At 42.1% G+C, this 26,759-nt stretch overlaps 1 protein-coding gene across 1 annotated transcript in view; it reads left to right on the top strand.

Moving 5' to 3' along the window:
• Positions 1-24,647, top strand: part of T265_08476 (hypothetical protein) — a gene marked incomplete at both ends in the record, with an annotated part of 30,676 nt that extends 6,029 nt beyond the window's left edge. Inside the window, 14 exons of the mRNA XM_009174288.1 lie at positions 2,130-2,321; positions 3,725-3,865; positions 5,615-5,815; positions 7,827-8,005; positions 9,330-9,492; positions 10,693-10,793; positions 11,956-12,048; positions 14,052-14,273; positions 14,727-15,278; positions 17,559-17,649; positions 17,692-17,777; positions 20,394-20,778; positions 21,799-21,913; positions 24,524-24,647. Coding sequence (XP_009172552.1) covers positions 2,130-2,321; positions 3,725-3,865; positions 5,615-5,815; positions 7,827-8,005; positions 9,330-9,492; positions 10,693-10,793; positions 11,956-12,048; positions 14,052-14,273; positions 14,727-15,278; positions 17,559-17,649; positions 17,692-17,777; positions 20,394-20,778; positions 21,799-21,913; positions 24,524-24,617 — 2,615 coding nt within the window. The remainder of the gene's footprint in view (positions 1-2,129; positions 2,322-3,724; positions 3,866-5,614; positions 5,816-7,826; positions 8,006-9,329; positions 9,493-10,692; positions 10,794-11,955; positions 12,049-14,051; positions 14,274-14,726; positions 15,279-17,558; positions 17,650-17,691; positions 17,778-20,393; positions 20,779-21,798; positions 21,914-24,523) is intronic.
• Positions 24,648-26,759: the final 2,112 nt, after the last annotated feature.

Here is a 26,759-nt window from a genome sequence, read left to right as displayed (position 1 = left end):
ATGATGAATCCGACTTCTTAGAGAAGCATATTAACGCTGACAAAATGAGGTACGACAAACCACCTCCTATCACGAAAGCATTATCTTCCGTTTAGAGCGATTGTTGGCGGACTTATTACGGGGAACAGGCCGTGAAATGACAAAGTTAAATGAGAGCGGCTACTGTCAAAATGCTTGCTATAAGATTTAATCGCCTGGCTGGCTGGTTTCCATGTAATCTTGCATGTGGATGGTCTGAAGCTCTGCAGGATATGGCATCCAACCGACTCCAGTAGCGCCTATACTCTGATTTTCCAGCTGGACTGCTTAGCTAGGGCTGGACTTTTGTTGTGCGCTGGAAGTAGGTCAAATGAGGTTGGCAAATGATGCCCGCTTGATCCTGCTTATGGCGCATTACTCCGACCTGACGCTCAAGTGAGCTTACTTTTGCGTTGTCCAAAGGTGTACTCACTTATCGTTGACAATTATTATTATCGGCAAACGGTTTCTTCGCCGCAACGCCGCGTCGTTTTGTCTTCTTCCCATTTTCCACCAAAATTTTCTTCCTTCGCGGTTTAATAACGTTTGAACATCCATATATTTCGCTGGTTCATTGCCGTCAGTGTTAATGTTGATGACTATCCTTGCTTCATTGCTCATTTTCATTCTATTCCCAACTTATGGATCAACAGTGAGTGTAATCACTATCGTTCCTCCAAGCTCACATAGTTCCGTTGCTTGTTTTGCGCTTGTGTAATTATTGGTTGTCGTATCAGTAAGTACCCAGAACCTCACCAGGAGCAAACATAGTCTTTTGGTTCCCCCAGTTCCTTAGTTATATAAAGGCGGCCTTGAGCTTTAAAGGATTTAAATTTGGTCAGGCCTCTGAGATGTCAGCTCCTTAAGAGTATATGTTGAGTACACCTGTCAATTAGTCATAAGCTCCAACGGCCTTGAATTTTCGCGGGTTGGTTTAAACCACTTTTGAATGTTTTCGCGATATTCATGGAGTGGCCCGTACTGAATATCAGGCTCGTCAGGATATTTGTTACCTTTGGCTCGTCGTCCCTTAGTATCACGAACGGAGCTGACACCACTACCTCTGGTATGTCGTTTAACATCAAATAATTGCCCCACTTTGCACCTGAGTATGGTTCGTGAGTGCTTGACCACACAGTACTGATATGAAGAATGTAGAGGGACCTTGTTTCCGGTTATTTGAATTTCACTGTGTTGTTTTACCGGACAGATTTTTCCGAGCCCCATTCAGCTTTGCGCGTTCTGGCCGTGAGCCACCCTTCATTTTTTGCTTAGGCTTCGTCGTGTCTTTAGTGAGCCTACACCTGCAGAATTTTCAGTTCTACCCAGTATAACCGCATTTTCGTTGTGATGTTCTTGTTGGTTCCTTTAATATTATTGGCTTTGAATTTGACGCAGCCACAACAGGTATGCCATCAGTGCTTCTTTATTCCTTCCTCTCATTTGGTGTAGGTTAAACACTTAATATGGCTCAATAAAAACGCATAATAATGTGATCGGAATGCAAAACAGGATTAATCAGACGGATCCTGTTTAAGAACAACCAGACGAATTCATTTTCCACCACATACCCACGTTCGAGCTGGAATATTTACAACCAGAAGAATTTTGGCTTGTACAGCGTTCCTAATTCGCACTTAATGGCTAGGGTCCCGCACCTTATATTCATCATGAGTATGTTCTCGTATGTTACATCCATCCTAATTTGTATTCCTTAGCATCAAAACCTTCCACCCTAGCAGATCTATCTGGATGATACTTGGCGTCAATGAGCTTACCCGTCGCAACCGCGTCCCTTTCTCTATAATGAGTGGGATCGTACCGATACGCACGCATTTGGCTCATCGATGCATCATGTATTAACAATTTCCAAGCAGTGGTATAGGCAGGAAGCCAGCATGTCATTGTCAGAGTGACTAATGAATAAATTAACGAACACGGTCTGTCAAACTAATCAATCATTTTGGACAATTATTAGGCATGCACAAAGCCTTCTAAGTGGTTTCGTCTCAGAGTTTGTTAACATTTTACTATCACAAGTCACTGTTTTTAAACTTTCTGCTTATGTGCGTGATATCAACGCTCATCCGTATATTTTCTAGTCCACTCAGGACTCAATAGTGAGAAGCTTGCGGATCCGGGTGCATTTGACTCTACAGAGATAAACGAAGTGGCACATCTGACCGACCTTGATGAATATCTGGAGTTACTTTACGAAGATATTCCTGATAAACTTCGGGCCTCGGCCTTGGTTCTTCAGCTTGCTCGCAATCCAGACAACCTCGAAGAGCTTTTTCAGAATGGTCAGTCACTTTTTTAACTTATTTGGCAAATGAAACCTTATGCCAGTGCACATTAGCTGGAGCCACAGTAATTACAAGAACTTTCTAAGACCAGATAGTCTAGTGTTTGCTTTTCCCGCTGCGTAGTAAAACTTGCCGACGGAGAACAATTTCAACCAAGTCGGCACATCTGAGATCATATGAGATGCACTTGGCAGCTCTACTCAAAACTAGTATCAATTCTGTGGATCAGTTTCTAAGATTTATGCAAGACCAATTCGTCGTAAAAAAGGAGAATCAATGCGAGAAGCACATTCAGAACAGCTCAAAATGTTATCAGATTGCAATGTGATTTAGAGTATTTTGGTTTGCTGATGTGCGTTTATAACGCAGGTAGTGATATTTTCGAAACATTGCGATCAAAATTCATGTCGCTGACTCCTAGGCCACCAGCTCAATGTTGTCACACAGTGTAAGGAATCTTTGATGCCTTTGAACATCAAACAGGTTTTTTTCTGTACACTTATTTTCTTGCATTATTGTCATTCAGCACCCAGAACATGCTTTCTTTTATCCCGCAAACCACATGGATCCGCCTCCACCCCCACCATGTCCGGGCAAGACTAGTTTTTCGATTTATCATTTATTTACGTTTTACTTGCTTCACCTTTATCATCATTTCACGCCCTCACACAAAACTCCAAGTTACAACATACACATTCTTTTAGTGTGGTCAGAATGTGGGAAGATTTGGTTGACCAAATGAACGGATTTTCACCTGCAAGGTTTCTGGGTGCAGCTGACGGTGTAGGCAAGAAAAAAACCGGTATGGATGTGAATGTACAAGAGAATGACAGAGAATTAAAGACCGTGTTGTAAAATTTTATTCGAACGGCTAAACTTCTCTTTTTTGCTTCCTACGTTTTGTCTAACGTAAATCTAGCCTCATACCAATTGAATGAGCCAACAGTATTCCGTAAACAAAACAAGCAGCGTATCGCTGCAAATGTTTCGTCAAGAAAACGTGGCAATGTGTAGTATTTTCGGTATCAAGTGTATCACTGTTTTGGATGTTTGCCTTCATCATAACATGAAACTTCCACCTTCACCTCCCATCACGTTTCGAGAAAGATAACTGGCGAATTGCAGCCCATCTGACCCACGTAATCCGATTGAATTTTCATTCTTACTCTCAGGTGAAAAAGTTTTAAGTTACTTTATGTAGATAAACAAAAGCTGTATTGTACTATTGATGACAAAAGTGTAAGCAGCGGAGCTGGCTCTATTAGTATACGCCCAATAAGTCCCAAATCAGGGGAAAGGTTTTATCTGACCAGGTATCATTGAGGCCCGTCTGTATTTTACCCAAATGATGCTAGTATAGAAGCCTGAACTAAACAACACAATCTCCACTTTCACTATAGAAACACTGGTGGGCGCACTGGCACGCGTTCTTCGGGAGGATTGGAAAAAGAGTACAGACTTGGCTACTAACATCACATATATCTTTTTCTGCTTCTCTTCGTTCTCCAATTTTCATGGAGTGATCCTACATTTTAAAATTGGTAAGTTGCATTCATTTTGGTGAAACTAATACAGAAAGTCTGGAAGAAGAACAGCACTGAATGGCTGATATTATTGCTATGAAAAACAAGCAGGTATTCAGATGTTCGCATGGGGTGACAGGTAGTTACCGATGAAGTATTGGAGCCAACTAAGCCCGAGTTAAACTTCAGTACACCACAGGTTAGTTTTCAAGAGCAGACATTTGCTTGCCCGAAAGATTTTAAAGGGTTTGGAATGACATATAATCAGATTAGCAAGTTCAAATATTGCAATTAGTTGTTTACTGATCTCATAACAATCCAGACTAACTATTTACCCGCTAAGCGGATTATCTGTACGTAATGTACGTCTCGCAGAGACATTCAGGTTTTTTTCAGTGTGAAGAACCTCCCTCTATTACGAACATGTCTTGCTTACTTCTGTTTACAAACGTTTAGCTCGACTGCCACCGTCACTGCTAAACTTTATCTCACTCATCGAGGGAGCCCTAAGGAACCTAATTTTACCTCTTTACAAATATGGGTCTCCAAGCACAACCATTTTTTATAATTTTTTCCAGGCTTGTAACCGGTTAGGAACATGGAGTAGGAAGGCCTAGATAAGGTGCCAGTATATGAATCTGAGTTATTAGTATGAAGACAAGGCGGCCTGGTAGTTCATTTCATTTTTTATCGGGCGTTACACCGGGACAAACAGACATGATACATAAAAGAATGTGGCTGAATTTAAACGGTAATCAACTTGAATTATCGTGACAGTAGACTGAATCTACAGTGTACTAAGCAGACAAGCTTACAAGATCCCGGTCAGATTACATCGATGAATTTTAAAGCTAACCTCGACACATATTTGATCTTCAAGTATTTTCGGCAGCTAGTTATTAAACTTGCTCTAGTTTCAGCGAGCAGCAATCATTCGCACTGCAATTTGCTTTCAACGGGAGTGTTAATTTATCTCGGCTGAATCACCCAGAAATAAATAAATAAATACGTGACTCTCGCTTTAGGTTCTGATCTTCAACTTTTCACCGAATAGACAAAACTGTGAGCTGAGACGTAGCAGAAAATTTCTGTAATTGGCATAATTTAAACTACCGTTGCATTAATTCCACCAATCCATCCACAATACCTAATTATTGAAACACAACAATGTGTCCACTCAGTACATAGTGCAACAACCTGGACCGAAGGTTATTCTCTGAGGGATGTTTTTGGGAGCCTCTACTCGATGTAGTGTTCTGGACGCCTACTCTACACTTGTTTAAGGTTACATCCACTTTCGTCCCGGTTTAATGCGACTGGGGCATGCGCACGCAACACCTGATAACAAAGCTCAGTGTTCTAGGTTGGGGTAGCAGAGGTTGATGCACTATTGGATTACCCGTGGACGGACCGATGATAGCAGTTCGATTGATGACGGACAAATTGCTCCGGTCAGAGATCAGCTCGACTAATAACAGTAGGCTGACCAAACAAATGACCAAATTTCACTGCTGTTTACTTCGAGCCTGTTTTACTCACGTGATTTGAATCATGCATTATGAAAGACGTAATTGTCTTGGATGTACAAACCTGTAACAACAGACATCTCAGCGTGATCACCAGTATTTTCGGTTGAACGATGAGATTCCCCCTTTTAAGGCGCTATGCACCCTACGTAACAGAACTCACTTATTGCCTATGCGATCGCCTTTTTTAAGAAAATGGTGATTGTTTTCACACACACACTTCGCCTAACACAATTTACAGGGGCATTGACTATGTCGATTATTGAACACGAACTATGCAAATATGACTTGTGGATGGAAGAACTCCGGTGCAAAAAACAAGTACTTCAGGAAGCGACTGACGATGCGGACTCATCCTGTCGAGCAAGCGCTCAAAGCTCGTATGAGTCTACTCTGTCCAAGTTCAATGTTTTAGTTAGAAAACAAGAACAGCTTTTTCGAGGTGGGTTAACTACATTTTATGTTGTTTCTGTTGAAAAAATCTTCCCGCACTGCCCAAAATATTCGCTTTTCGTTTCTCTTGTTTCAAATTTAACAAAAGGCACAAAATTTATCCATTCTCTTCAGTTTTTCAAAGAATTGCCATTATTCAGCAAAGAATCGAGCAAAAGAGCCTATTTCATTCACTTGTTGCGTTGTACTGTCGATAAAACCACTGCTTGCTACTCGGTCATATCAACTTCATGCGGAGAACAGTAAAATCTTGTCCCTCTAGGTTGGACTTAAAATGCGTATTGACACGGAACACGGACCTCGCCGCAAATTGGATTTCATTTTTTGAAGAAAAGCTCTATCACTTAGGAAAAATAATTGAGACAAAATGACAATTTGAAGCTTCCTTGGACTGTGGTTCTTGTTGATCAGCTGGCGGTTTCATTAGTCAGTCTCGCAAATACCAACTGAAGGGAACGTTTACGTTCCGCATATATGGATCTTAGCAAACAATTCTAACGACAATTGGCAGCGGTCTAGTAAACAGGTTACCAGCATCGAAGGACTGGCTAGTTCTCATACGCTCATCTAAAAAGAGACAATAGCATGAAAAAGTATAGTCTTGCTAAGTTATTCGACGACCAATTACGTGAGTGCTACCATAGGGGTCTTCTAAAAAAACTTTCTCATTAGTGGGAAACAGAAGGTGCTATTTGCCCAGCAATTAGTTTATGGAGTTTGATAACAAGTAGTTAAAAAAAACGAGTTATTTGAAACCAACTAATATGTATTCTGTGAACCTCCAACTATTTCATTTGATATGTATCCAAACCGAATACCTTCCAGAACACACATCGATCGCTTACTAAAACTCGACGTAGTTTTATCACATCCGAAAATTTCAGCCGACATTTGGGTTCCAAACCGTAGTCTCCCGTACGTTCTGTGGGTTTAGGTACTCCTTCTTCACATACGTTTGTCTCCTATCCTCCCAGTATGATCTCAACATTCCTTTAGCTCCGGCTATTTTCCCACAAACATGGGCAGGTGTAAAAACACAACGACCGAAAAACAAGTTTATCAAAAGAAAGAGCATGCGGACATGTACTTTGTTGCATCGGGGTAGTTAACAGGTTTTGCAGAACCGTACACATTATCTGAATGGCCGCCTAATTTTTATTTTCAGTTTAACTTTTCTCCCACTTTGTTAACATAAATTTGCACTACTTATGACCATTGTCAGCAACTGTCAGTCGTGTACATGTTGTGCAATGATTCTGACTTCCACAGTTTCGTTCACTGACGAAGAGGATGAGGAAAATGGATAGCCAGACAGCAAAGCCAGAAAGCCTCAGGAAGCCGGACTTTTCACTCAAGAGACTCGACGAGGTAAACTTAGGTGCTGAGCACGTAATCTGGCGAGCCACCGGGTTATGTTTACTAATGCCCAGTTTCTCCAATCACTGATAAGTCTGGTCTTGCGGTCACCATCCAAAACACTAGTAGCGACTAATGCAGCTGGGTCAGTTACACTTTGACGCAAAATCTTCTGGCCCGTCTTAACCCTACACATCGTTTTGCGCAGACAAGTCCTTGAGAAGTTTTTGAAAGACTGACGTGCGAAACATGTGACCAAGCCATATCATCAGCCTACACATAGTCTGCAAGTATTCCCCTTATCATCACCGAAAACGATGAAGTATAATTCAGTGTTGGTGTTCCAATGTTCCCACAAGGTCCTGACAATGCTTCGAAGACGCCAGTTGTCCTACATCAAAAGATTTTGGAATGCTTAGCTGAAAGACAACTGGTTTCTAACTCATATAACAATATGGACTGCACTTCAGAGCTGTATATTTGCCTAATAGCAGACAAACTACCGCCATCATCGACAGGCAGATTGCAATATCTTTTCAAAAAGTGTACTAGAAAGTGTTTCATTAACTCAACTCTCGGAAACTCCTGGTTTACTCTGCTTAAATGAGAACTGTTCGCACTGATTTTATTCTTTTTGCATTCAGTTGCCTTCTACATGCTGTTGAATATCAGTGAAGACCTGAGTGTTGAAGTAAAGATGCACAACAAGGGAATGGTTTCGATGCTTTGCCGCTGTCTGGATCGAGAAAATTTCGAATTACTCATTTTGGTCGTATCATTCCTAAAGAAGCTCTCCATATTCAGTGAAAATAAAGATGACATGGTGAGTTCCAGTTGTCTTTTCGAAGCAGTGAAGGAGTTGTATTGAGGTTTACGTAGCGTCTCATAGATATTACAAATTATCCCAGGATTCGTTTATCTGATACCCTAGGCTAATCAGGGGGTTACAGATTTACGCAGCTATTTCAGTTAATCTTCTGCGCGGCAAGGAACTGAGCTAGATAACCCATATTTTTGCAATCGCGTCAGCCGAGTACTTGCTAAGTATTTGGTTTGACGTTACTAAGCCGCGTCCGACCTCTTGCTGGCCGGATTTCTAGAATACAAACTGACGCTTTTCAGCTTGTCATTATGTAAGTGTGCCACAAGTAACATCTTCACACGACCGGGACCATTCAAAGGCTTCGGCAACGCATAGTGGTTAGGAACTGATATTGTATAACTTACTTCACAAAATCAACTGCAAATTAGCTTTCAATTGTTGGGTTTTGCGGAACAGGTATTTTGGTTGTGGTCACGCCACTCTGGATTGAGCGGTCGTCCTCGTGTTCTGGAGGTGATTCCACACCAAAGGGAAGCACTGGACTCGAGTTTCGCTCTTATTAGAGCTCATCAGTAGTGCATATCCAATGGCCGTGCTGGGATTTGAACCCCGTACATCTGACATACGAGGCGAGCGTGTAACCACTACTCCACCAACGCACGTTGGACGCATCTGAATTACCACGTCTAAACAGGCGAACGTATTCACACTAGATCGATGTGATTGGTGTGCCCGACCAATCGAGCGACGACCCAGTAACTGTCCTGGTTTTGACGATCGATTGACCCGCCAGTCAGAACCTCCCAGTCAGGTAGCGTGACATACTTTTGAAACCCACTGGGCAAGTTTCGGTTGCAATTTTCGGGGTTTCGCGGGATACACGTTACACGCTCGCCTCGCATGCCGGATGTCCGGGGTTCTAATCCCGGCACGGCCATTGGATATGCGCTGCTGATGAGGTCTAATAAGAGCGAAACTCGAGTCCAGTGCTTTACTCTGGCGTGGACTCGCCTGAATAATTACGCCAGAACAGGAACACGACCATTCAAACGAGTGATGTGGCTGCGAACAAAAAAAAATGAACTGCTGGCTCTGTAAAAACCATAGGTTTGGTTCCATTTTGGGTTGAAAGTAATTGAAGCGAAGAATCTCAGTTGCGCTTTGGGACGCCTCCAACACATTTTTTTGCTGTGGTGTGAAATTATCTCCCTATAAATGGGCGGTATTTGGAGGAATGTGCCTTGTCAATCCCTCTAGAAAATTAAAAATATAAAATGATTCTGGTACATATTGAATGGTCACTCATGTAACTTTTGTTGCTCAGCTGAAACACGGAATAATTGGACATTCTCCGCGCCTGCTCTCCAGACCGGAAAAGGATCTTGTCAATGTTACCCTTCGTCTATTGTTCAATCTCAGTTTCGACAAAACAGCTCGAATTGAAATGGTTTCCAGTGGACTTGTGACGAGACTTGTTGAACTTCTAGGTGGGTGAAAACTCTTTTGTTCAAAGGTGTCATCTGTTATTCGATTCTATACTATTTTCTTCTAGTTTTTAGTATACAGAAGAAGCAGTAAATATTCGGTATTCGATGCTAGTGCCAATTCTTTTGTGCTGCGCCAAAAATTTGTGAACTATTTTTGCACTTTAGTGTGGTCTGTTAGATGTCCAATTTTCGATGCATCGCCACCCGTTTCGACTTTACAGTTATTGACATAGCATGTTTGGCAAAACGCGTTTAACGATACCAAGACCACATAAACTCTGTTTGTGACCTAGAAAGATGCACCAACCAGTTTTTTTATGTAACCACTGCTTGTACCTAGTCGTCTGTTCTAAATTTACATCCGAATTGACTCACTGTTATTTCCTGCGTTACCTTCTGGTCAGTGTTTGGCGCAACTTGCAGAACTGGCCATCAATCCAAAAGAGTAACGTCAGAAGATTTTTCACCTAAGTAAATGTGGTAACATGCGCCATTACAATTTGTACCCCTTGAGTGAACACCTCCAAAACAGAGCACGCTTTACGATAAACCACTTTTTTGTGTCCCTTGTAGGCTCTAACACATTGTACGTCCTTTCTCGGGGCGATCAGCCGTCGTTATGTTGAACTTTTTACGGATAATTCTGGTTAGTTTTTTCTTCCAGTCATTGGCTACAACCACCAAATTGCTGGAGTTTCAAATTCACATACAACTACTCAACCAGTGGACAAAGGGAACCAGAATCACTTTTCAGTGGCTTCACTAATAGACTGTAAGAAAGGGTGAGAATACTCAACTCCACTGAGCACTTCTATACATTAGTCATTCGTGCGTAGATATACATAGGAAGGATAGGGGAAGCGCCTAAGTCGGTCACGTTCCTAATTCAAACGCAAGCCGAATTATTTAAAATTGTTGATGTCAGTAAATCAAACGTCAGTTCACGAATTTTAGAATCTTCCTTCGCTTGAGCTAAATCATTGTCCGTATTATTTGCATCCATTTTAAGATCAAGCATTTTACTACTGAGGATCTTTACTATACTTCGGATGTTTCATTCACATTGACAGCCGTGTAGTTTTGATAGTTCGAATCACATTCTGTCTTGCATGTCGACCACCAGCAAGCCTTTGAAAGGTATTGATTTTTTAAATTGGTAGTGGTAACCTAATGTATAACCCCTGTGTATTTCACTCTCAGCTGATGAGGACAACCGCTCCGTTGTGTTCTATTTGTTGTACCATCTCAGCATTGAGGATGAATCGAAACCGGCTTTCGCAAGGACAAACTGCTTGGCTACAGTAAGTTATATGGATGTGCTTGTGACAAATACTGAACCTGTAGACGCGCAGGAGTTCTAAGGCATTAATGGAATAACCCGAGCGGTTTCTGTGGTGCGGGATGTGGGTCTACGTGTTTAAATATGCATCCGATATAAATATGCACTATTAAGTTGGGTGGACTTCCACGGGCCTAATTAAGGGCCATCACTGAAAATATTCATGTCTTTATTCTGGAAGCAGTTACTCAAAGATTGCCAAATTCGCAATCTGTGATTATATAAATCTTTTTTGTCAGCGTCCTTAATTGTTCCCGAACCACTGACTGCCTAAGGTTAGTCATTGTTGGTGTTAACGGATGGGTTTGGAATTGGGCGAAATACTAACAATATCGACTTCATCAGGATTGGTGAGGCAACACACTTTTCTAATACACGCTAAAGCCGCTGGTCAATTAGAGTGAGAAATGGCTTCATATCACCTATCTTGTTCACGATTGACTGGTTTTCCCAGGAAATTGTCATAGATCCTCTAATGTTGACCACAACCACGGGAACACGTGAGTTGCTACGCTCAACTCAAAGGTGATTGGGACAAACAACGTTGAAACACACAGATTCGTGAAATTTGCGTAAGACGGGAAGCGACAAAGTAGAGATCGGTTCGGCCCTCTTGGATCGGCCGAAGTGAATCTACTTGGTTACGGAGTAACGACCGATGTGTTCCGATTTACCGCACAGTGGAATGTAGTTTGGTGTACGCAGAAAATCTTACATTTCATCTTATAGCATAGTTTTATCCTTACACGATAATTGTTGCACTAAATTTCAGGTCAGCCAATTAACGGCTGGTTGTAAACATTGGACAGCCAGCAAAGGAACGAATTTCAGGGAAAATCAGTGCATGAAACTCAAGTATTTTGGCAAAGACTTTGACGTTCTAGTGCTAAACTTGCCCTCTCTTTCTGTCTTGAAATGCTGCAAATTTCTTGCTTCCTTGTTCGGTCTTCAAGTTCCCTGAGAGAGCCTTTTTCAGGCGGGCTGCAGACACTTGAAGCAACGTGTGTTTCCGCACTTGTCATTCTGCTTCTCTGACCTAACCTGACTGACCCAGTGAAATGGACTCCACGTTTCCCTGATTTGCGTGCAACCTTCTCATTCGAAATAAACCCTTGCAATATCAGTTGTTGGTCAGGTGGCTGTTGACCTGTTCGCCGAGCTTGACAACTGACTTGCAGGCATCTCGTCACCATACGAGTAGACATCATCAGTGCGCAGTTGGTGTACTTTCTCTTTACCTGTGTGCACTTATATAGCATTTGAAGACCGTCATCTCTTAACGTGATTAGCAAGGTTGGCAGCGTTTTTCGTAAATCTATTGATCCTTTCGTGAACTTTTTTGCGTTGTGTTCCATGATCCTGTGGTCGGTCGGTTATCCCGATGCCTTCTATTTTTACTAGTTCCTTCCTTCACCTTGAGTGACCCTCTTTTCAATTTGCGCTGCGTTGTGGTTTGATTTTCTAGAGATTGGTTGGTTGATCGCACCGCCCTCAACTGACTTCAGGCATCTCGTCACCATACGAGTAGACATCATCAGTGCGCAGTTGGTGTACTTTCTCTTTACCTGTGTGCACTTATATAGCATTTGAAGACCGTCATCTCTTAACGTGATTAGCAAGGTTGGCAGCGTTTTCCGTAAATCTATTGATCCTTTCGTGAACTTTTTTGCGTTGTGTTCCATGATCCTGTGGTCGGTCGGTTATCCCGATGCCTTCTATTTTTACTAGTTCCTTCCTTCACCTTGAGTGACCCTCTTTTCAATTTGCGCTGCGTTGTGGTTTGATTTTCTAGAGATTGGTTGGTTGATCGCACCGCCCTCTATACTGTGGGTGAAGAGGAAGTACCCAATCAACTGTGCATTGATGAGGCCTTCTCGTCTGATGACGACACTTTTGAATGTTAACTGTCCGGTTTCTTTGAACAGACCAACGCCCACATGACCAACGGCCACTTTACTTACCCAGGCTACCAATACTCTGACACATGATATAACTTTACTAAGCGCCAACCAACGGACCAACTATCCTCATGATAACTTTCACAATTAGCCATTGTTTCAGGCCGGAATCTCATGGTTGCTTTCATTATGTGAATCGTATCCAGATAATATTTGATCAAATGTAGTATATTTTCTCCTTAGTTAGCACTTCTCAACTCAGCCTAAATACACGGACTAGCTGCCTTGTATACGATTATCCTTAGAAGTCCATTTTTCAAAGAGAACCAAGAATATTACTGCATTCTACTGGCTTAATAATATAATGCTGTAGGTAATTTGCAATGCAGAGGGTGAAGAAATAACTATACAAATTATTTTGTTGTTAGGATATCACTCACCCCAACGAGATCATGTTCCGTATAACCATATGTGTGACAGTTTGTTTGAACTCCGTGTATAGTACACCTCACTGCACTGAGCCCTTCTGGGAGATGTTCTTGCTTTCATACTACCTAACCCTTCCATAGTACCAGTTTGAACGTTTTTGTAATCAAACTTTTCAACCAATGGCTATTCATTGATTTCCTCCCTTGTGACTCGCGTTTTTAAACTTACCATTCAAACCCACGGAGGTCTGACTTGTGGGATTTGTGATGAAATTATAACCGTCTTTATCTGTGAAATGGCCATTGGTGAGAGGGGCTCAAGTAGAAACTTTGTGTGATCCTTGTTTGCCGACAAACTCCACACTGAAACTTTACCCAGAAAATACATGCTATAATCTATTTGAGGTCAGAAAGCAACAACAGAGGAGGCAACTACTGAAAGAGAACCTTTGAGCGCCTGCTTTAAGGAAGACACAAAACGGTAGTTCGTGATGGGCTTCACTTTAGCTAGCTGAACTACAGTGACTCAGTCAACCCAGTCAGACCAGGGTTTGATTTAAGCCAAGGCCTATTCTTAAATGCATGCAGCCACATCGTTCGTGATTCGGTGAGCACATTAACTCCCATCAGTAGAGACGCGAAAATAATCAAATGAACTACTTCCAATGATTTTTAGTAATGGTCCTTGTGAACTTGCGAAGAAATTGAAAAGTCTGCAACTATAATTTTAACCTCTCACCACGTCCGAGGTTTGAGCACCAAGATTTGTACACACGCTGATATTTTCCGTTTGTCTACTTAATGAGGAAATCCATGGCTGTCTGGTGGGTCCTGAGTGCTGTGAAGACGTTTTGATGCACCTCGGTACATCTAGCGTTTTTTAACCACTCACAGATTATGAAGTTGGCTCTGGGATCGGCAGATCACTTGAGTGAGCCCGTTCCAATGGCACTCGCGGTAAACTTAGCCTGCAATGAACAGTGTGCGAATCGCTTTGCAGAGGGAAAAGGAATCCGTTTATTGATGAAGCGTGCACTCAAAATGCGTGATCCACTACTCATGAAATTTCTCAGGAATATTTCTGAACATGGGGATGAATTAAAAATGAAGTTCGTGGTAAGTGATACCGTTTCCGTTATCTGCAAGTTTTGAACAAATTTTGCGTGGCTCCAGAGGAGCTTTTACTTTAGTGAATAATTTGTACAATTTCTTCCAGGAGTTTGGATACGGTAGCATTTTTCACTTTCAGCCAGACCGGCCACTTCGAAAATTTTGCGCTTCGATTCCGCTGCGCCTGAGGAAGATAAGTTACAGCTGAAGCTGGTTTGAAAACCCTGATCTCTTGTTTCGTAAGTACGTCGATATTCCGTGAATAGCGACACTCTGAGTCTTACTTCGCACCTGACATTTTAGGTTTGAGACCGCAGGTCTGCCGTTTTATGATGCTTCCGTTTGATTAACCTCGTTCCGTGTTGCATCTAAGACTAATAATCCTGGTTGGTAGATAATCTGTAATTAATATTTACTGTAAGTCTACCAGCTGATCCATGCGGTCTTGTTTTGTCTCAGGACCACCTTCCCGAGTTGGTGAAAGTGGTTGTGAATGGAGAGCCATGTAGAACTAAAAAATCTGCGGGGTCGAAAAAAACTGAGGGTTCTGCATCATTGAGAGCCATGAAAGAACGCACTTGCGACAGCCCGACAGACACGCATCGTCAGTCTTCGCGGCCACACTCATTCAGTTCCTGTGCGGGGACACCTACAGTTGGTCTAACGAACGCTGTTCCCACGACTTCATTTGATGATGAGGAGGAGGACTTTGGAGAAGAAAATGAATTCGGTACAAAAGACGAAGATTTTGTTCTTGAATGTTTGGGCTGCCTAGCCAATCTCAGTTTGAGGGATTTGGACTTCAGTCGCATCTTGACCGAATTGGGTCTGCTGCAATGGATCAAACAAAGACTGAGTGTGAAGGAATCCAGTGTTGCAGTTGGCAGCATATCTGGGATTTCCCCGTACGACTGGGACACAGATGACGATGTACTTTTAGAAGTAATAAAACTGACCGGGACGATCTGCCAAGACCCATCCGCAGCTGAAAAATTGAGTCATGCAGAAATTGTGGAGAAGTTGATCAATATATTGAAATGCAAGTTGGTATTTTCTACGGATTTTCCATGCATGACACAAACAGAGTTCTTAATACTGACTATGGATGTAATTTTAGCTGTGGTTTGGCTAGATTTCGTAAACAGCGGATTTCTGTGGTTTACAAACAAGAGGTTAGTAGTCTGCTCAGGTATGAACTCGGCTTTTCTGTGTAATTGACCAGAATCAACCAATCAGGTAGAAAGTCAGTGTTATAAATTTCCCGCTAGCTCAGATAATTCGGATAGGAACTCATGGAATGAGCGTTTGATGTCACCAGAAGAGTCCTGTCGGATTGATCGAGTGGGCTAGAGAGGCTTGTCACATATTTATGTTGTCTGAATCCTTCTGAAAAAGCAAATATTAACCAAAAAGCTTGCTAAAACATTGAACAATGAACCCATAGCCATCAAACTCAGATATACCGAAAATACTGTCGTGGATTGAGGAGATTGACGGGATAGAGCCGCATATCCAGTGATGTTAGCGCTTTGGAGCCCTCAGTTTATATCAGAACGTCTTCCCGTAGGCACACTGCGTGAAACCGAGTTCGTTGCCACTGAGCGATTACACATAAATCTCCGCTTTGGAGCAGGCACCTAAGTTTTTAATAAACAATATATAAACCCCTGAGTTTCTACAGCGAATTCTTTGTTAGGATATTACCCCAAGAGAGATTTCAGGGGGTATTAGTAGGTCTTTGACGGTGTAAGTTTCGCCAGACACACTTGACTAGATACAACAGGAGGGGCCATCTTGATTATGTTACAAGTTGAAAATTAAGAATAAAAGCATCGTTAAGTGTACACGTCAAAACCAGGAATTTGGTTGAATGTGCTTGTAAGTTTGATTTTCAGCTTAACAACGCGGCATATAAAAAGTAGCCTTGAACACCTTTAGGAAAAACAAATGCATCTTACAAGAAAAAACATCGTGATTTAGATACTTTTACTTCCACAGCAGGCTAATCTGATTCGCCTTACAACGGACTAAACTCCTTCCGGATTGCTGAGTTATGTCAGCAGGTAAAATATGGTGTGCCTATAGGTTCAGTGTCTCTATTTTTTCAAATGTACTGCATTAATTGATGTATTGTTTTCAGTTTTCCCTTTTAGGCAGAACGCATACAGCTTCTTAACTAGATACTTGTATATGTGCGCTGTAGATGCACTTCCCATGAATACATAGGCCATATCTTTGCTTCTCCGAAAAAAAGTGTCAGGAAGCCAACTTGACCTTCTAACTAGTTCAGAGGTTGAGGATGCCTCGTGTAGAATGTATGGATAATTTGCCATGGACAAACGATTGAATAATTACTGTATAACCCATTCTTACAAAAGGAACGCACACGGTTATCATGGACTGCTTGAAGAACCTTATTGTTGTACAGTATTCCAACACAGGTGTATGGAAAGGGTCATTCGTTCATATAGCCATGTAGATGTTCATTCTCGAAACCTCTCTGTATCCACTCACGATATAAACAGTGTGGACTACACGGCAGAACTGGAAACAGCATTTTTGAAAGTTTCCCAATCAAAGGGAAAAAGCCTCACCAACACTTAGTTGGAATCCAGAATGTACCCGATGTCTTTCGATCTGATCTGGACATAAGAGACGGGTACAGGATAATCGGTTTAGTCAACCAAGTTTAGTTAGTTCGGACGGCGGTATTCGCCGGCCGACCGTGTTGCATCTCTGGTGGATTGAAAAGTTTTATTCTTCGTTTTGACTAGCTGAAAATTGACAAACGGATTGATGGGAACTACCAAAACTTCGACAGTCTTTCATTTGATGATGCTTGTGGGATCTGAAATTGTCACTTGAAAACATCTGGTCGAATTCCAATCCTTGGCAAGAATTGAGCTCTCTGCAGGAACTAATGGATATTCGTAACAAATAAACCACCTGGATTAAGTGAATAAACGCATGTAGATGAAGATGCTTTACTGAAATTCATAAACCATACAAAATCACAGCGAAGGATGTGGACCTGAGGTCAACTGCTATACATGGCACAACAAAAGGTCTTAACAACAGAGCCCTTTACACATAACTGAGAGAATAAAATTTCTTAAGATGACCGCTATTATTATTTATCCAGTGACTCGAAATGATAATGATGTGAACCAGTTAAGGCTACTATCAGCTCATATTCAACTGTCTATGATTTTCTCCCATTATTTTGACGTATTATCCCAAGGTTTGGTGCTATTCTACCGACCGCAATCTTTCCTTTCTGTAGTGAAACAGGAGGACGATGAAATCGTGTGTCAGATTATCCAGGTGTTCTACTATCTGGTGTTTCACAAGAGAACAATTGAAATGACCGTCAAATCTACTCGTAAGCATTTTTGTTTGAGAGTCGCTTGATTTGTCCTCATAGAGGTACCGGCCTACCTGATCGACCTTATGCATGACAAAAATGCGGAAATTCGTCGTGTCTGTGACATAGCATTGGACATCATAGCCGTGAGTTTCAATGAACATGATCTCTGTGTCTACTAAGTCTTGTTCAGCTCATGATCCAGGATATATATAACCTTTCCTGTGCGCCCCATTTTCAAAACTAATGTTATGAATTACACAGTGATATGGTTGTTTGGAAAGAACTTTTCCGGGCTTATTTTGTGTTTGGGACTTGATTCAGCTGAGGTCATTGTGATGGCTTCAGATGAAAATGTTTTTAAGTGCTGACCGGGACACTGAATTTCCAATGACCACCCTTTATCACACGCGGGTATGACTGTAGGCAAAGCCTTCGTTCAGTTAAAAAGGATGAGAATTTACAGTTTACAGTTGGAATTTCCAGGGCTAAATCTCATAGGGCTTGATACTTACCTCATTCCAGAAGATGACCTTGAGAATTCAGAAGTGTTTGATTTTGGCGCAAAGAAATCGTCGAATTTCTTGACCATGACTCATCCGAGATCATAGTTTCCCCTTCTTTATCCCTTTCGCACGAGTCGGATACATTTCGCTTGGTTTTCATTATTTGGGTCTTCATACCGAATTTTGCGCAGTGTTAGTTAAGTAGATCTGGAATACCGTATCATCTACTATCGTGTGGCGAGAGGCGAAGAAACGAGAATGAATTGTCGACATAGTGAATGAGAAATTAGAGGTTTCGTTAGCAAGCGCACGAAGCTTTGCTGTTGATAAACTTGAGTTGAAGCCCTGATACATTATTAGTTTCCAACCTAGGAACCTAGGATCGCATCATCGGAAGTAGAGCTTTAGGGCCGATATTTCAGGTTCACGCACATTTGATAACACTAAAATGTTTTGTAAGTTGGACGATCAACATGGTATGCTTTATATATGTGTAATGCACTACTTATAAGGTTGCTGAAAGTCCGTCGACAGCCCTTTGGGGCTCATCAGTTAGGCACAGCACCTAGGTTTCCGTCAACGTTGTTTTATCTGAACTTTATATATTGTAATGCACTACTTATAAGGTTGCTGAAAGTCCGTCGACAGCCCTTTGGGGCTCATCAGTTAGGCACAGCACCTAGGTTTCCGTCAACGTTGTTTTATCTGAAACCAAATTGCATGAAATTAGCGAATATGCACTCATTCGCAAACTAATTTGGTTTTTCGAGAGACTCAGGTGATGAACCCCAAAAAGGGCAAAACCGGTTGTGGGCTGTCGACGGACTTACAGCAACTTTATGAGTGGTACGTTACAAATATATACACGTATCGCGTGATCTCGAATATCGTAGCAATTGAAATATGAGGCGGACTGGTGCAGCACATCCAGCTGCCTGGCAACATCGCTCACGGGAGATTCAGCTGGGTTCCAGGTGAGTCTGTCAAAGCCAAATTAGTTTGTACAGGAGTTTATACTCGCTAATGGTATGCTCTAGTTATTTTGCTCTCCTAAGCCCCCCAAAATGACTGTTTCTGAGGTAAGTGATGTTTCACTTCAGATTTAATCGTGAAAATTTAGTGAGACGGAATTTTTCGGCGGCGACAACACATATGAACCGGAATTTACCAGAATCACAGCAGCCAATCCTGGAATATGCCGTTTCTTTTCTAAACCAACAAGCTCTACTAGATAACACCTTAAGGGACTCGATGTTTAAACACGAACCCATCCCTGAATTCAAGAGCACAGCCGCTAATTCATGAAAATATAGTAGTTGCTCGCTTCCGGAGAATGGCAAATATCTGACGCATGGGAGATTTGTAACATCACTTCTGAGTTCTCCTAGTTTCGGTAGCTGCGGCTCAAAGCAGTTCTCAGAAGCTCATATCATAAGGAACATTTGCATGGAAGACCTGACACGGTGGCGACAGTCGATGACCAGTAAGTGTTCTGAGTCTGCAGGCTGAAACTGAAGGCGTTTCTAAAAGGCAGAGGATATCGTTGGTAATGTCAGTAGCTCTAGCCCGCATATGACATATTGCCAATCGCAGAGAGCCAACCTACATGGTTATTTCGATACTGTAAAAAATGGGCAGTGAGATTATCCTACCACCTGGATTGATGCCGGAAACCAAAAGTACAGCTGCTCCTTTTATTAAAGCGCTAACCTTGTGGTATATCTCACTGCCTGAGTTCGACATGGGATACACCGCATGCTTTCACTACGATGTATAACTGGGTGCCAAACGATGCATTCAGCGAAACAAAAGTCAGTAAAGTAGCACATCCACGGCTAATATTGGCTAGAACATGATGAAATTCATCGACCGGCGAATCAGAGGATGATGGAATGACAGTGGCACACTACATATGAGCAGCTGATTGATTATCACAAAGAGAGGGCGCTGATACTGAAGCCGCTTGCATGCTCTATGAAAACCGTTAAGTCAACTGAGCTTTAAATCGATCATGGTTTCCCCATAGTGAAGCCGCATTCAAGCTAAGATTGGGGCAAAGCTTTGGCGCTTTTGTTAATAAGGGTTTTTCCTGAGAACGCGAATGCCGTTAAGCTTGGGCACACCATGAAAAGTTGTTTGTCCCTACTGTTTGCTTACGTGAACAATTAGGTAGCTTTTGTACCTTGAGACTACTGCGGTTTAATCTTATCCTGTACCTAGAAAACACTGTTTCATTACCCATCTTCTCACTTACAGGAATATGACAAGAATTGGGGGACTCGAATACAAGCTGAACGCTTCCGGTGGCATAATAGTCAGTGGCTTGATATGATTGACTCAGCCACCAACCATACGATCATCGGAAACGATCCGACCACAGATGCCGTAATGGCAGCAGCCTTGGCAGCCGGGCACGCGCGTGCTCAACACCGTCGCAGCATCCCATCCGGATTGCGAGACAGTGAGGATGAAGATGATAGTCAGACCGGAATGGATATGGCCATCGATGATGCCACTGCGTTTCTCATGTCGCTTCATGGAAGCTCTGGGTTCCGCAAAACGTCAGCTGATCATGAAGGAAATTTCGGTATTGGCGCCAACGACATGACTTATCTTAATCAGCTGGAACTATTGTATCCAGGTATGTTAAAGCGAGTGTGATAACATTTTATTACTGTCACTTGTCATTTTTATTTGCGTTATCTATTTTTCGTGGACAAAATCAAAATTGCTGCGCGTTTTTTATAGTCAGAGACATGATTATTTCACATACTGATAGGGTGGTTTTGTCGAAGGGTAACGGTACAGATTTCAAGGTCTCTCAGATTTTCAGACACCTATTCTCCAGCACCTGGTTAGTTGGAAAAAAGTGGCAGACTACCGACACTTTCTTCCGTTTTCCTGATGAATAGCCAAGGTCATTTTGCTAAGGAAATGTATAACCTACGTGATTTTCCTTGCATTTTGGTGAGTTTACCTTTTAATCAGCATGTTATTGGGTCTACTAACGGTGTGCACATTTGAAAAATCAAGTGAACATAATCTACCTGTAAACCCTTTCCTCAGCTCCACAAGGCCGCGTAGTGGTATTTTCAACCAAGCGGTCTTGAGTCAGTCTTTTCTTGAAACTGATTAAACGATCACTGCTAATATATGCTGATGTGAATCGATAGGTTTATAGCACCTTTTTGTTTGATGTTATCAACTTGGACCATTAAAGTTCCAACCACACAATCAACACACTGTCTTTTAAAATACACATACTGTGATGTGAACTTTGCAACCAATGGGAAAATTCCATCGAAATTGAAGTTTCATATCTTAAAAGTGTGATCCCGTACAACTTCATTCCCGTGACTGCTGATTGCAGCATTTTTATTCGGCATCTATAATTTCTCCAGTTGACAAAAGTCTATTAAGGCAGTACGTGTGATTTCAGGGAATAAATCGTTGATAGCGTTTAGCTGATACGCTTCTAAGTATTTTGAACCGCAGTATAATGGCATTACTACCCAGGCGGATTATTTTCGAAGAAAAAGCTTCAAGACAACTGGTATGGAATATCAACGTACTTCAGGTACCTTAGGTGATCATCAGTTTTTTAAACGAAGTTTGAATCGTCTGTGGATTGTTATTTCCTTTCAACTTTTCAACGTTTCAGACATGTATGGAGACCTCACTCATCTCGCAACCGAAGCACTTAGTCCACCTTTGACGCGATCCAGTCCTCTTGTCTCCGATTTCGATGAAAATACTCCTACCGACGTTAATATACCGTGAGTTTGTTGAGGACCGATGTATCGGATCACATTTGAGTTTTATCACATCAATAAATTTAGAAGATTTCTTCACAAAACTCGTGAGCTGACCGGTCATTAGTATGTGGGATGCGCTGATTGGTTCGTCTGGTGCTAGGAAATGGGAGAGTGCGTTAACAAGTTGGTGTAATAAGACAGACATTCGACTACCTGGTGAAAGCTCTGGAGACTGGAGCTGAGCTTTCAGACCAAACATTGTTTAAAATCGTGAAATGAAAGATACAGATGACGCTGCGTATATTATACTTGCTACTAGGTGGTAGGCCTGACGACGATGGATATACCGGAGGCCAGAAGTAAACTGATTGTCTTAGCCGGCAAACCGTACTTTAACCTGTTTCGTTTGGAAACCATGTGTCGGTCACTTGTTAACACATAAGAGCACGTCATTACGGCCAGCAGTGAAGGAACGAGCGTGTATTTGATTGATGCACATTAGGTATAAACGCAAAATGGTCAGTGTATTAACATGAATACTTTAGTGTGTGAATTTGTAGAACTATCAAAAGATGGTTGTGTACCAATCAGTTTTTTAATGAGTGGATGTGGGAACTAGTGAACAACTTGTGCTCACAAGGCATGTGCAGACCGGGCACTGTTTGCGATAGCGTCACGTGTCACTTGTGTCTGAAAGAAGCCCTCGTGATGAAATTCTTTGGATTTGCGATGCTGACAATACCTATTCACTGGCTCTCAATCCAACGCAAGGCGAGAATTTCTGCGAAGTTTATAAACTGCTACTTATCCCAGGTGAGTCTACTGAAACCACACAGGAAGAATCGCATGCGACAAGGCTATAGTGAGGTGTTCAAGGAGATTCGACCGGACAGTTCAGCAAACAGGAGAGGTTTTTGCATTTTAGGAGGTGGGAGCTGAATAGTTTTAAAGCTCAAATCACCATATGATTGAACGCGAAATCCGTAAAACTTAAGCGTTTGTGTGACTTCATTTTCTACCTTTTTGTTTGGACGATAAGTGCAAACTGACTACCTTCAATAGAATCTGGTCAGTAGCTGACATGCCACAATATGATTAAAGTTAGCGCTGGTTTGAAAGAAGACACGGTTCAGATGTTTCGCGTAAGTTGAGCATGTGCCAATTTTGCGTAGTAAACAATAGAATCTGGTCAGTAGCTGACATGCCACAATATGATTAAAGTTAGCGCTGGTTTGAAAGAAGACACGGTTCAGATGTTTCGCGTAAGTTGAGCATGTGCCAATTTTGCGTAGTAAACATTTAAATACTGTCCTTCGTGGAAGCACAAGGCGAGAATTGTTCCCTTTGTTCGGATCACTGAAGAGATCATTGGAAGGAATCATTTAATTAACTATCATGATATGAGTGCTACGTTGCCAGTTTTATTAGAAAACTGATCAACAGAACCATCAGGACAATGACATGGTGAACTTCACAGGATCTTGATAAAGTCTTCTGCACTAAAGATACGTCTGACACTTATTCAGATTTGAATATATAGTTGGGGATTCTCAGCGGCGCAGAGAAATCTCACGAATCACAAAGCAAGCGTTTATAAACGTCGAGCAGTGTCCATAATTCAGTTATTTATATGACGTTCCTTAGGTCATATATGTAGTTCAGGATGACCATTTTGAGTAATGTTCGACGTAAACCCGAAAAAGTTTGCTCACATCGCTTAAGGATGACTTGCCACTTTCCAATAAGTTTGGCTTTTCACTTTTCACAAACATCATATCCGGGTTCCTGAAGGTAGCATTTAATTCATGCATCCTTTGTAAACCTCATGAGTTTCAAAGAAGACATCGATTATATAGCAAAATGAACCATAATAGATTCTAATGACTACCAGCCTTAGGCTAGTGTGGCTGGCGGAGCTCGGACGGATTTGCCACCAACTGCCGAAAAGAAGGGTTTTTAAGCGGATCGGTGGCTGTGTCGTTTGCGACAATTCATCCTCAATCTCTTTAGCGCAAAAATGGCGCTCATTTTCATACCTATAAATCAAACTTACTAGAATCGAGAAATATGTTAGCATTTTGAAGAATATTTCATCAAACGGAAATGTCTACCTTAGTCATTGACGTTTACTTTTGAACCCGATTAATCGTATTCATTTGTTTAAATATTTGTAGAGGGCTTGTCTAATAGTTACCTCTTCAACATTCTGTACGCATGTATTGTCAATTTAAGGCGCAAAATCACGCACATACACAGTCCGTTAGGGTATTCCATCCCCATCTCCATGGTTTTATCAACAAAACAAAAAACCCTCATGTTGGTCCGCCGGACGGGAATTGACATATTCTATGCTACTCAACCTTGATTATGTATGTGCTCGAGACAGCGCAGTGGGTACGACAAAGAATTACTCACTGGGACGTTCGTGATTCAAACCTAGACCTGACAGCTCGACTGCTTCAGTCTTGACTTGGGTAATCGGACTGTATCTAAGCTTTGAATCTTCCTTTCAGAGGCATGGTAGCTAGGCACAAGAATGGTTATTTCATTATCCGATTTGATTTGATGTTTTTACGTAGAGTTCACCTATGAAGTGCATTCTGTCATATTCTCATTTCATTATTATTGCAGGTCTCACGAACTTTATGCGACGCATGGTGGAGGGGGAGATCTGACATGTAACGGCAATCAAAGTACTTGGTCCTTGAATAACGTTCAAAAATAAAAGGAATCGTTAACACTGCCAACACTCATCACAAAATGTATATACCGCTCGCATTGTTTGTTTATTCATTTCGGTGTCACCAGGGTTGCTTCTCTCATTTTGTTAAAAAAAATTTCAGTGCTAAATTTCGATGGGCAAAAATCCAAAAATTTGTTTAACTTAACGAAACCAAAGCAAACGTGAATGCGGCACAAGAAGGGCAGCCAAAGCGGAGAAGCAATCACTTTATCAGTGTATCCAGAGTCGCGAATTAGAAACGAAACTACAGTTCAGCCTTGAGTAATGTTCACTTTAGAGTCATCAATTCCAGTATAATAATTTCGTAAAATCCGAAAGCAGATCACTGTCACTGCATTTGCTGTCGCTTTAGCAATACAAACAACACGTGTATATTACAGCCAAGCGATGCATTTTTTGCACCTCATCGCTAACACTGTTATGATATCTCACTATAAATGCACATTAGATATAAACGCAAAATGGTCAATTTACTAATACGAATAATGTAGTGTGTGAATTTGTAGAACACTTTTGTAATCGGCGTCACACCAAGTAACTGGGCGACCGACGTTACCCCATTTATAACCTATGGCCGCCGCATACTGGTGGTGGATCCTGGCCTGCAAATTCCGTTCCGGTGGATAGTTTTAGCTACAACCCTCTCTATCGCAACCTTCATATGGTTTCTGGATGCACGCGATGGGACCTCATCGATGATGGCTCGAAACTGGGAACTTCTTCGGAGTAATGTTCATTAAATTCGCTTTTTTTGTTAAATTTTACTTTGTTCTAGGTGGACTACCCCGGTTCAGTCGCATTGCTTAAAACGCCACCAGAAACAGGGCAGATCATGTTGCCCGAGTAGCCCAAGATACGCCCAGGCTGAATTTAACCGAACGCTGAGCTTGTGATCATCCCGTCAGCAGACACTCTCTGAATTTCGTCTCTGTACATGGCATCTGACGACCAACAGCGTGACAGTGAATAGTGCGCCCTCAAAAATGCCCTAAAACAGCCAGGTGCCTCATCCCACACTCATAAAAGCTGACGTCCGTCCTCACAATTATGACAGTATTAAGCACACTAACTTAGCGAAGATATACAAACTGGTCAACTGGCGAAGACTAGACAAGTTTTAAGAATACCTGTTATTTTGCGTACCTCTATACAGGCTTTTGTAAGCCTCATGGACCATCTATATATACCTGGGCGGTGTTTATTGGCCTTGAAGACCTTCTCAACGCTCCAGGGAACTGGATGCCTTGTGACTGCTCATCTGTTATGCGACGCAACAAAATGTCAGTCTGGGTGCGTGCACACATTGGTCACCAGCCACCGCCTAAAGCATCAACCCTAAGAGACTCAAACCACCACAAGCCATCTTAAACCAGCTTCCTTCACCAAAAAATAACACCCATCTGACGGGGTTGTTAATTTGTACCGTCGTTTATCTCTAGTGGTGCCTTCCGGGACGTTCCCTCACAGACGTTGAGGATGCAGACGATATTGCTCTTCTTGGTTTAGATCCTTCCCAAATGCAAACGATTTTAAATAGTCTAAGCAACTCCGCCGCACAGTTTGGCATGCGCTGCTACAAGACTGGGTGGGTTCAAACCTACACCTTATGCTTGCGGGTGAGCCAGTCGACGTAGAAGTTAAATTTGCCTACCTGGGCAGCTGTATAGGTCCCTGGTGGGTTGGCTGGAGGTGAGATCACTTCTCGCATCGTAAAGGTCAGATCAGCTTTTGCCAGCCCCCGACACCTATGTCGCCGTCCGTCGAATTATTTGTAAGGAAATAGTTTACAATGCGGTGGTGCGATCCGTACTGCTTACTGGATCCGAGACGTGTCCCCTACGCGCAGGTAACATACGGAAGATGTCAATGTTTGATCATCGGTGCGCCGTCGTGACATGAGCCTGTTTGTAAGGGAATAGTTTACAATGCGGTGGTGCGATCTGTACTGCTTACTGGATCCGAGACGTGGCCCCTATGCGCAGGGAACATTCGGAAGATGTCAATGTTTGATCATCGGTGTCTCCAAAGCGTTTGTTAGGTCTCGTGAGAACATCAAATGAGTATTGAGGTGAGCCAGATGATCTTAAGAAGAAGGAAGGATCCAGCGACAGATGAATTCCAGGT

Source organism: Opisthorchis viverrini (assembly GCF_000715545.1).
Source record: "Opisthorchis viverrini unplaced genomic scaffold opera_v5_218, whole genome shotgun sequence".
Lineage (NCBI taxonomy): Eukaryota > Metazoa > Platyhelminthes > Trematoda > Opisthorchiida > Opisthorchiidae > Opisthorchis > Opisthorchis viverrini.
This window is presented reverse-complemented; position numbering and strand designations above follow the sequence as displayed.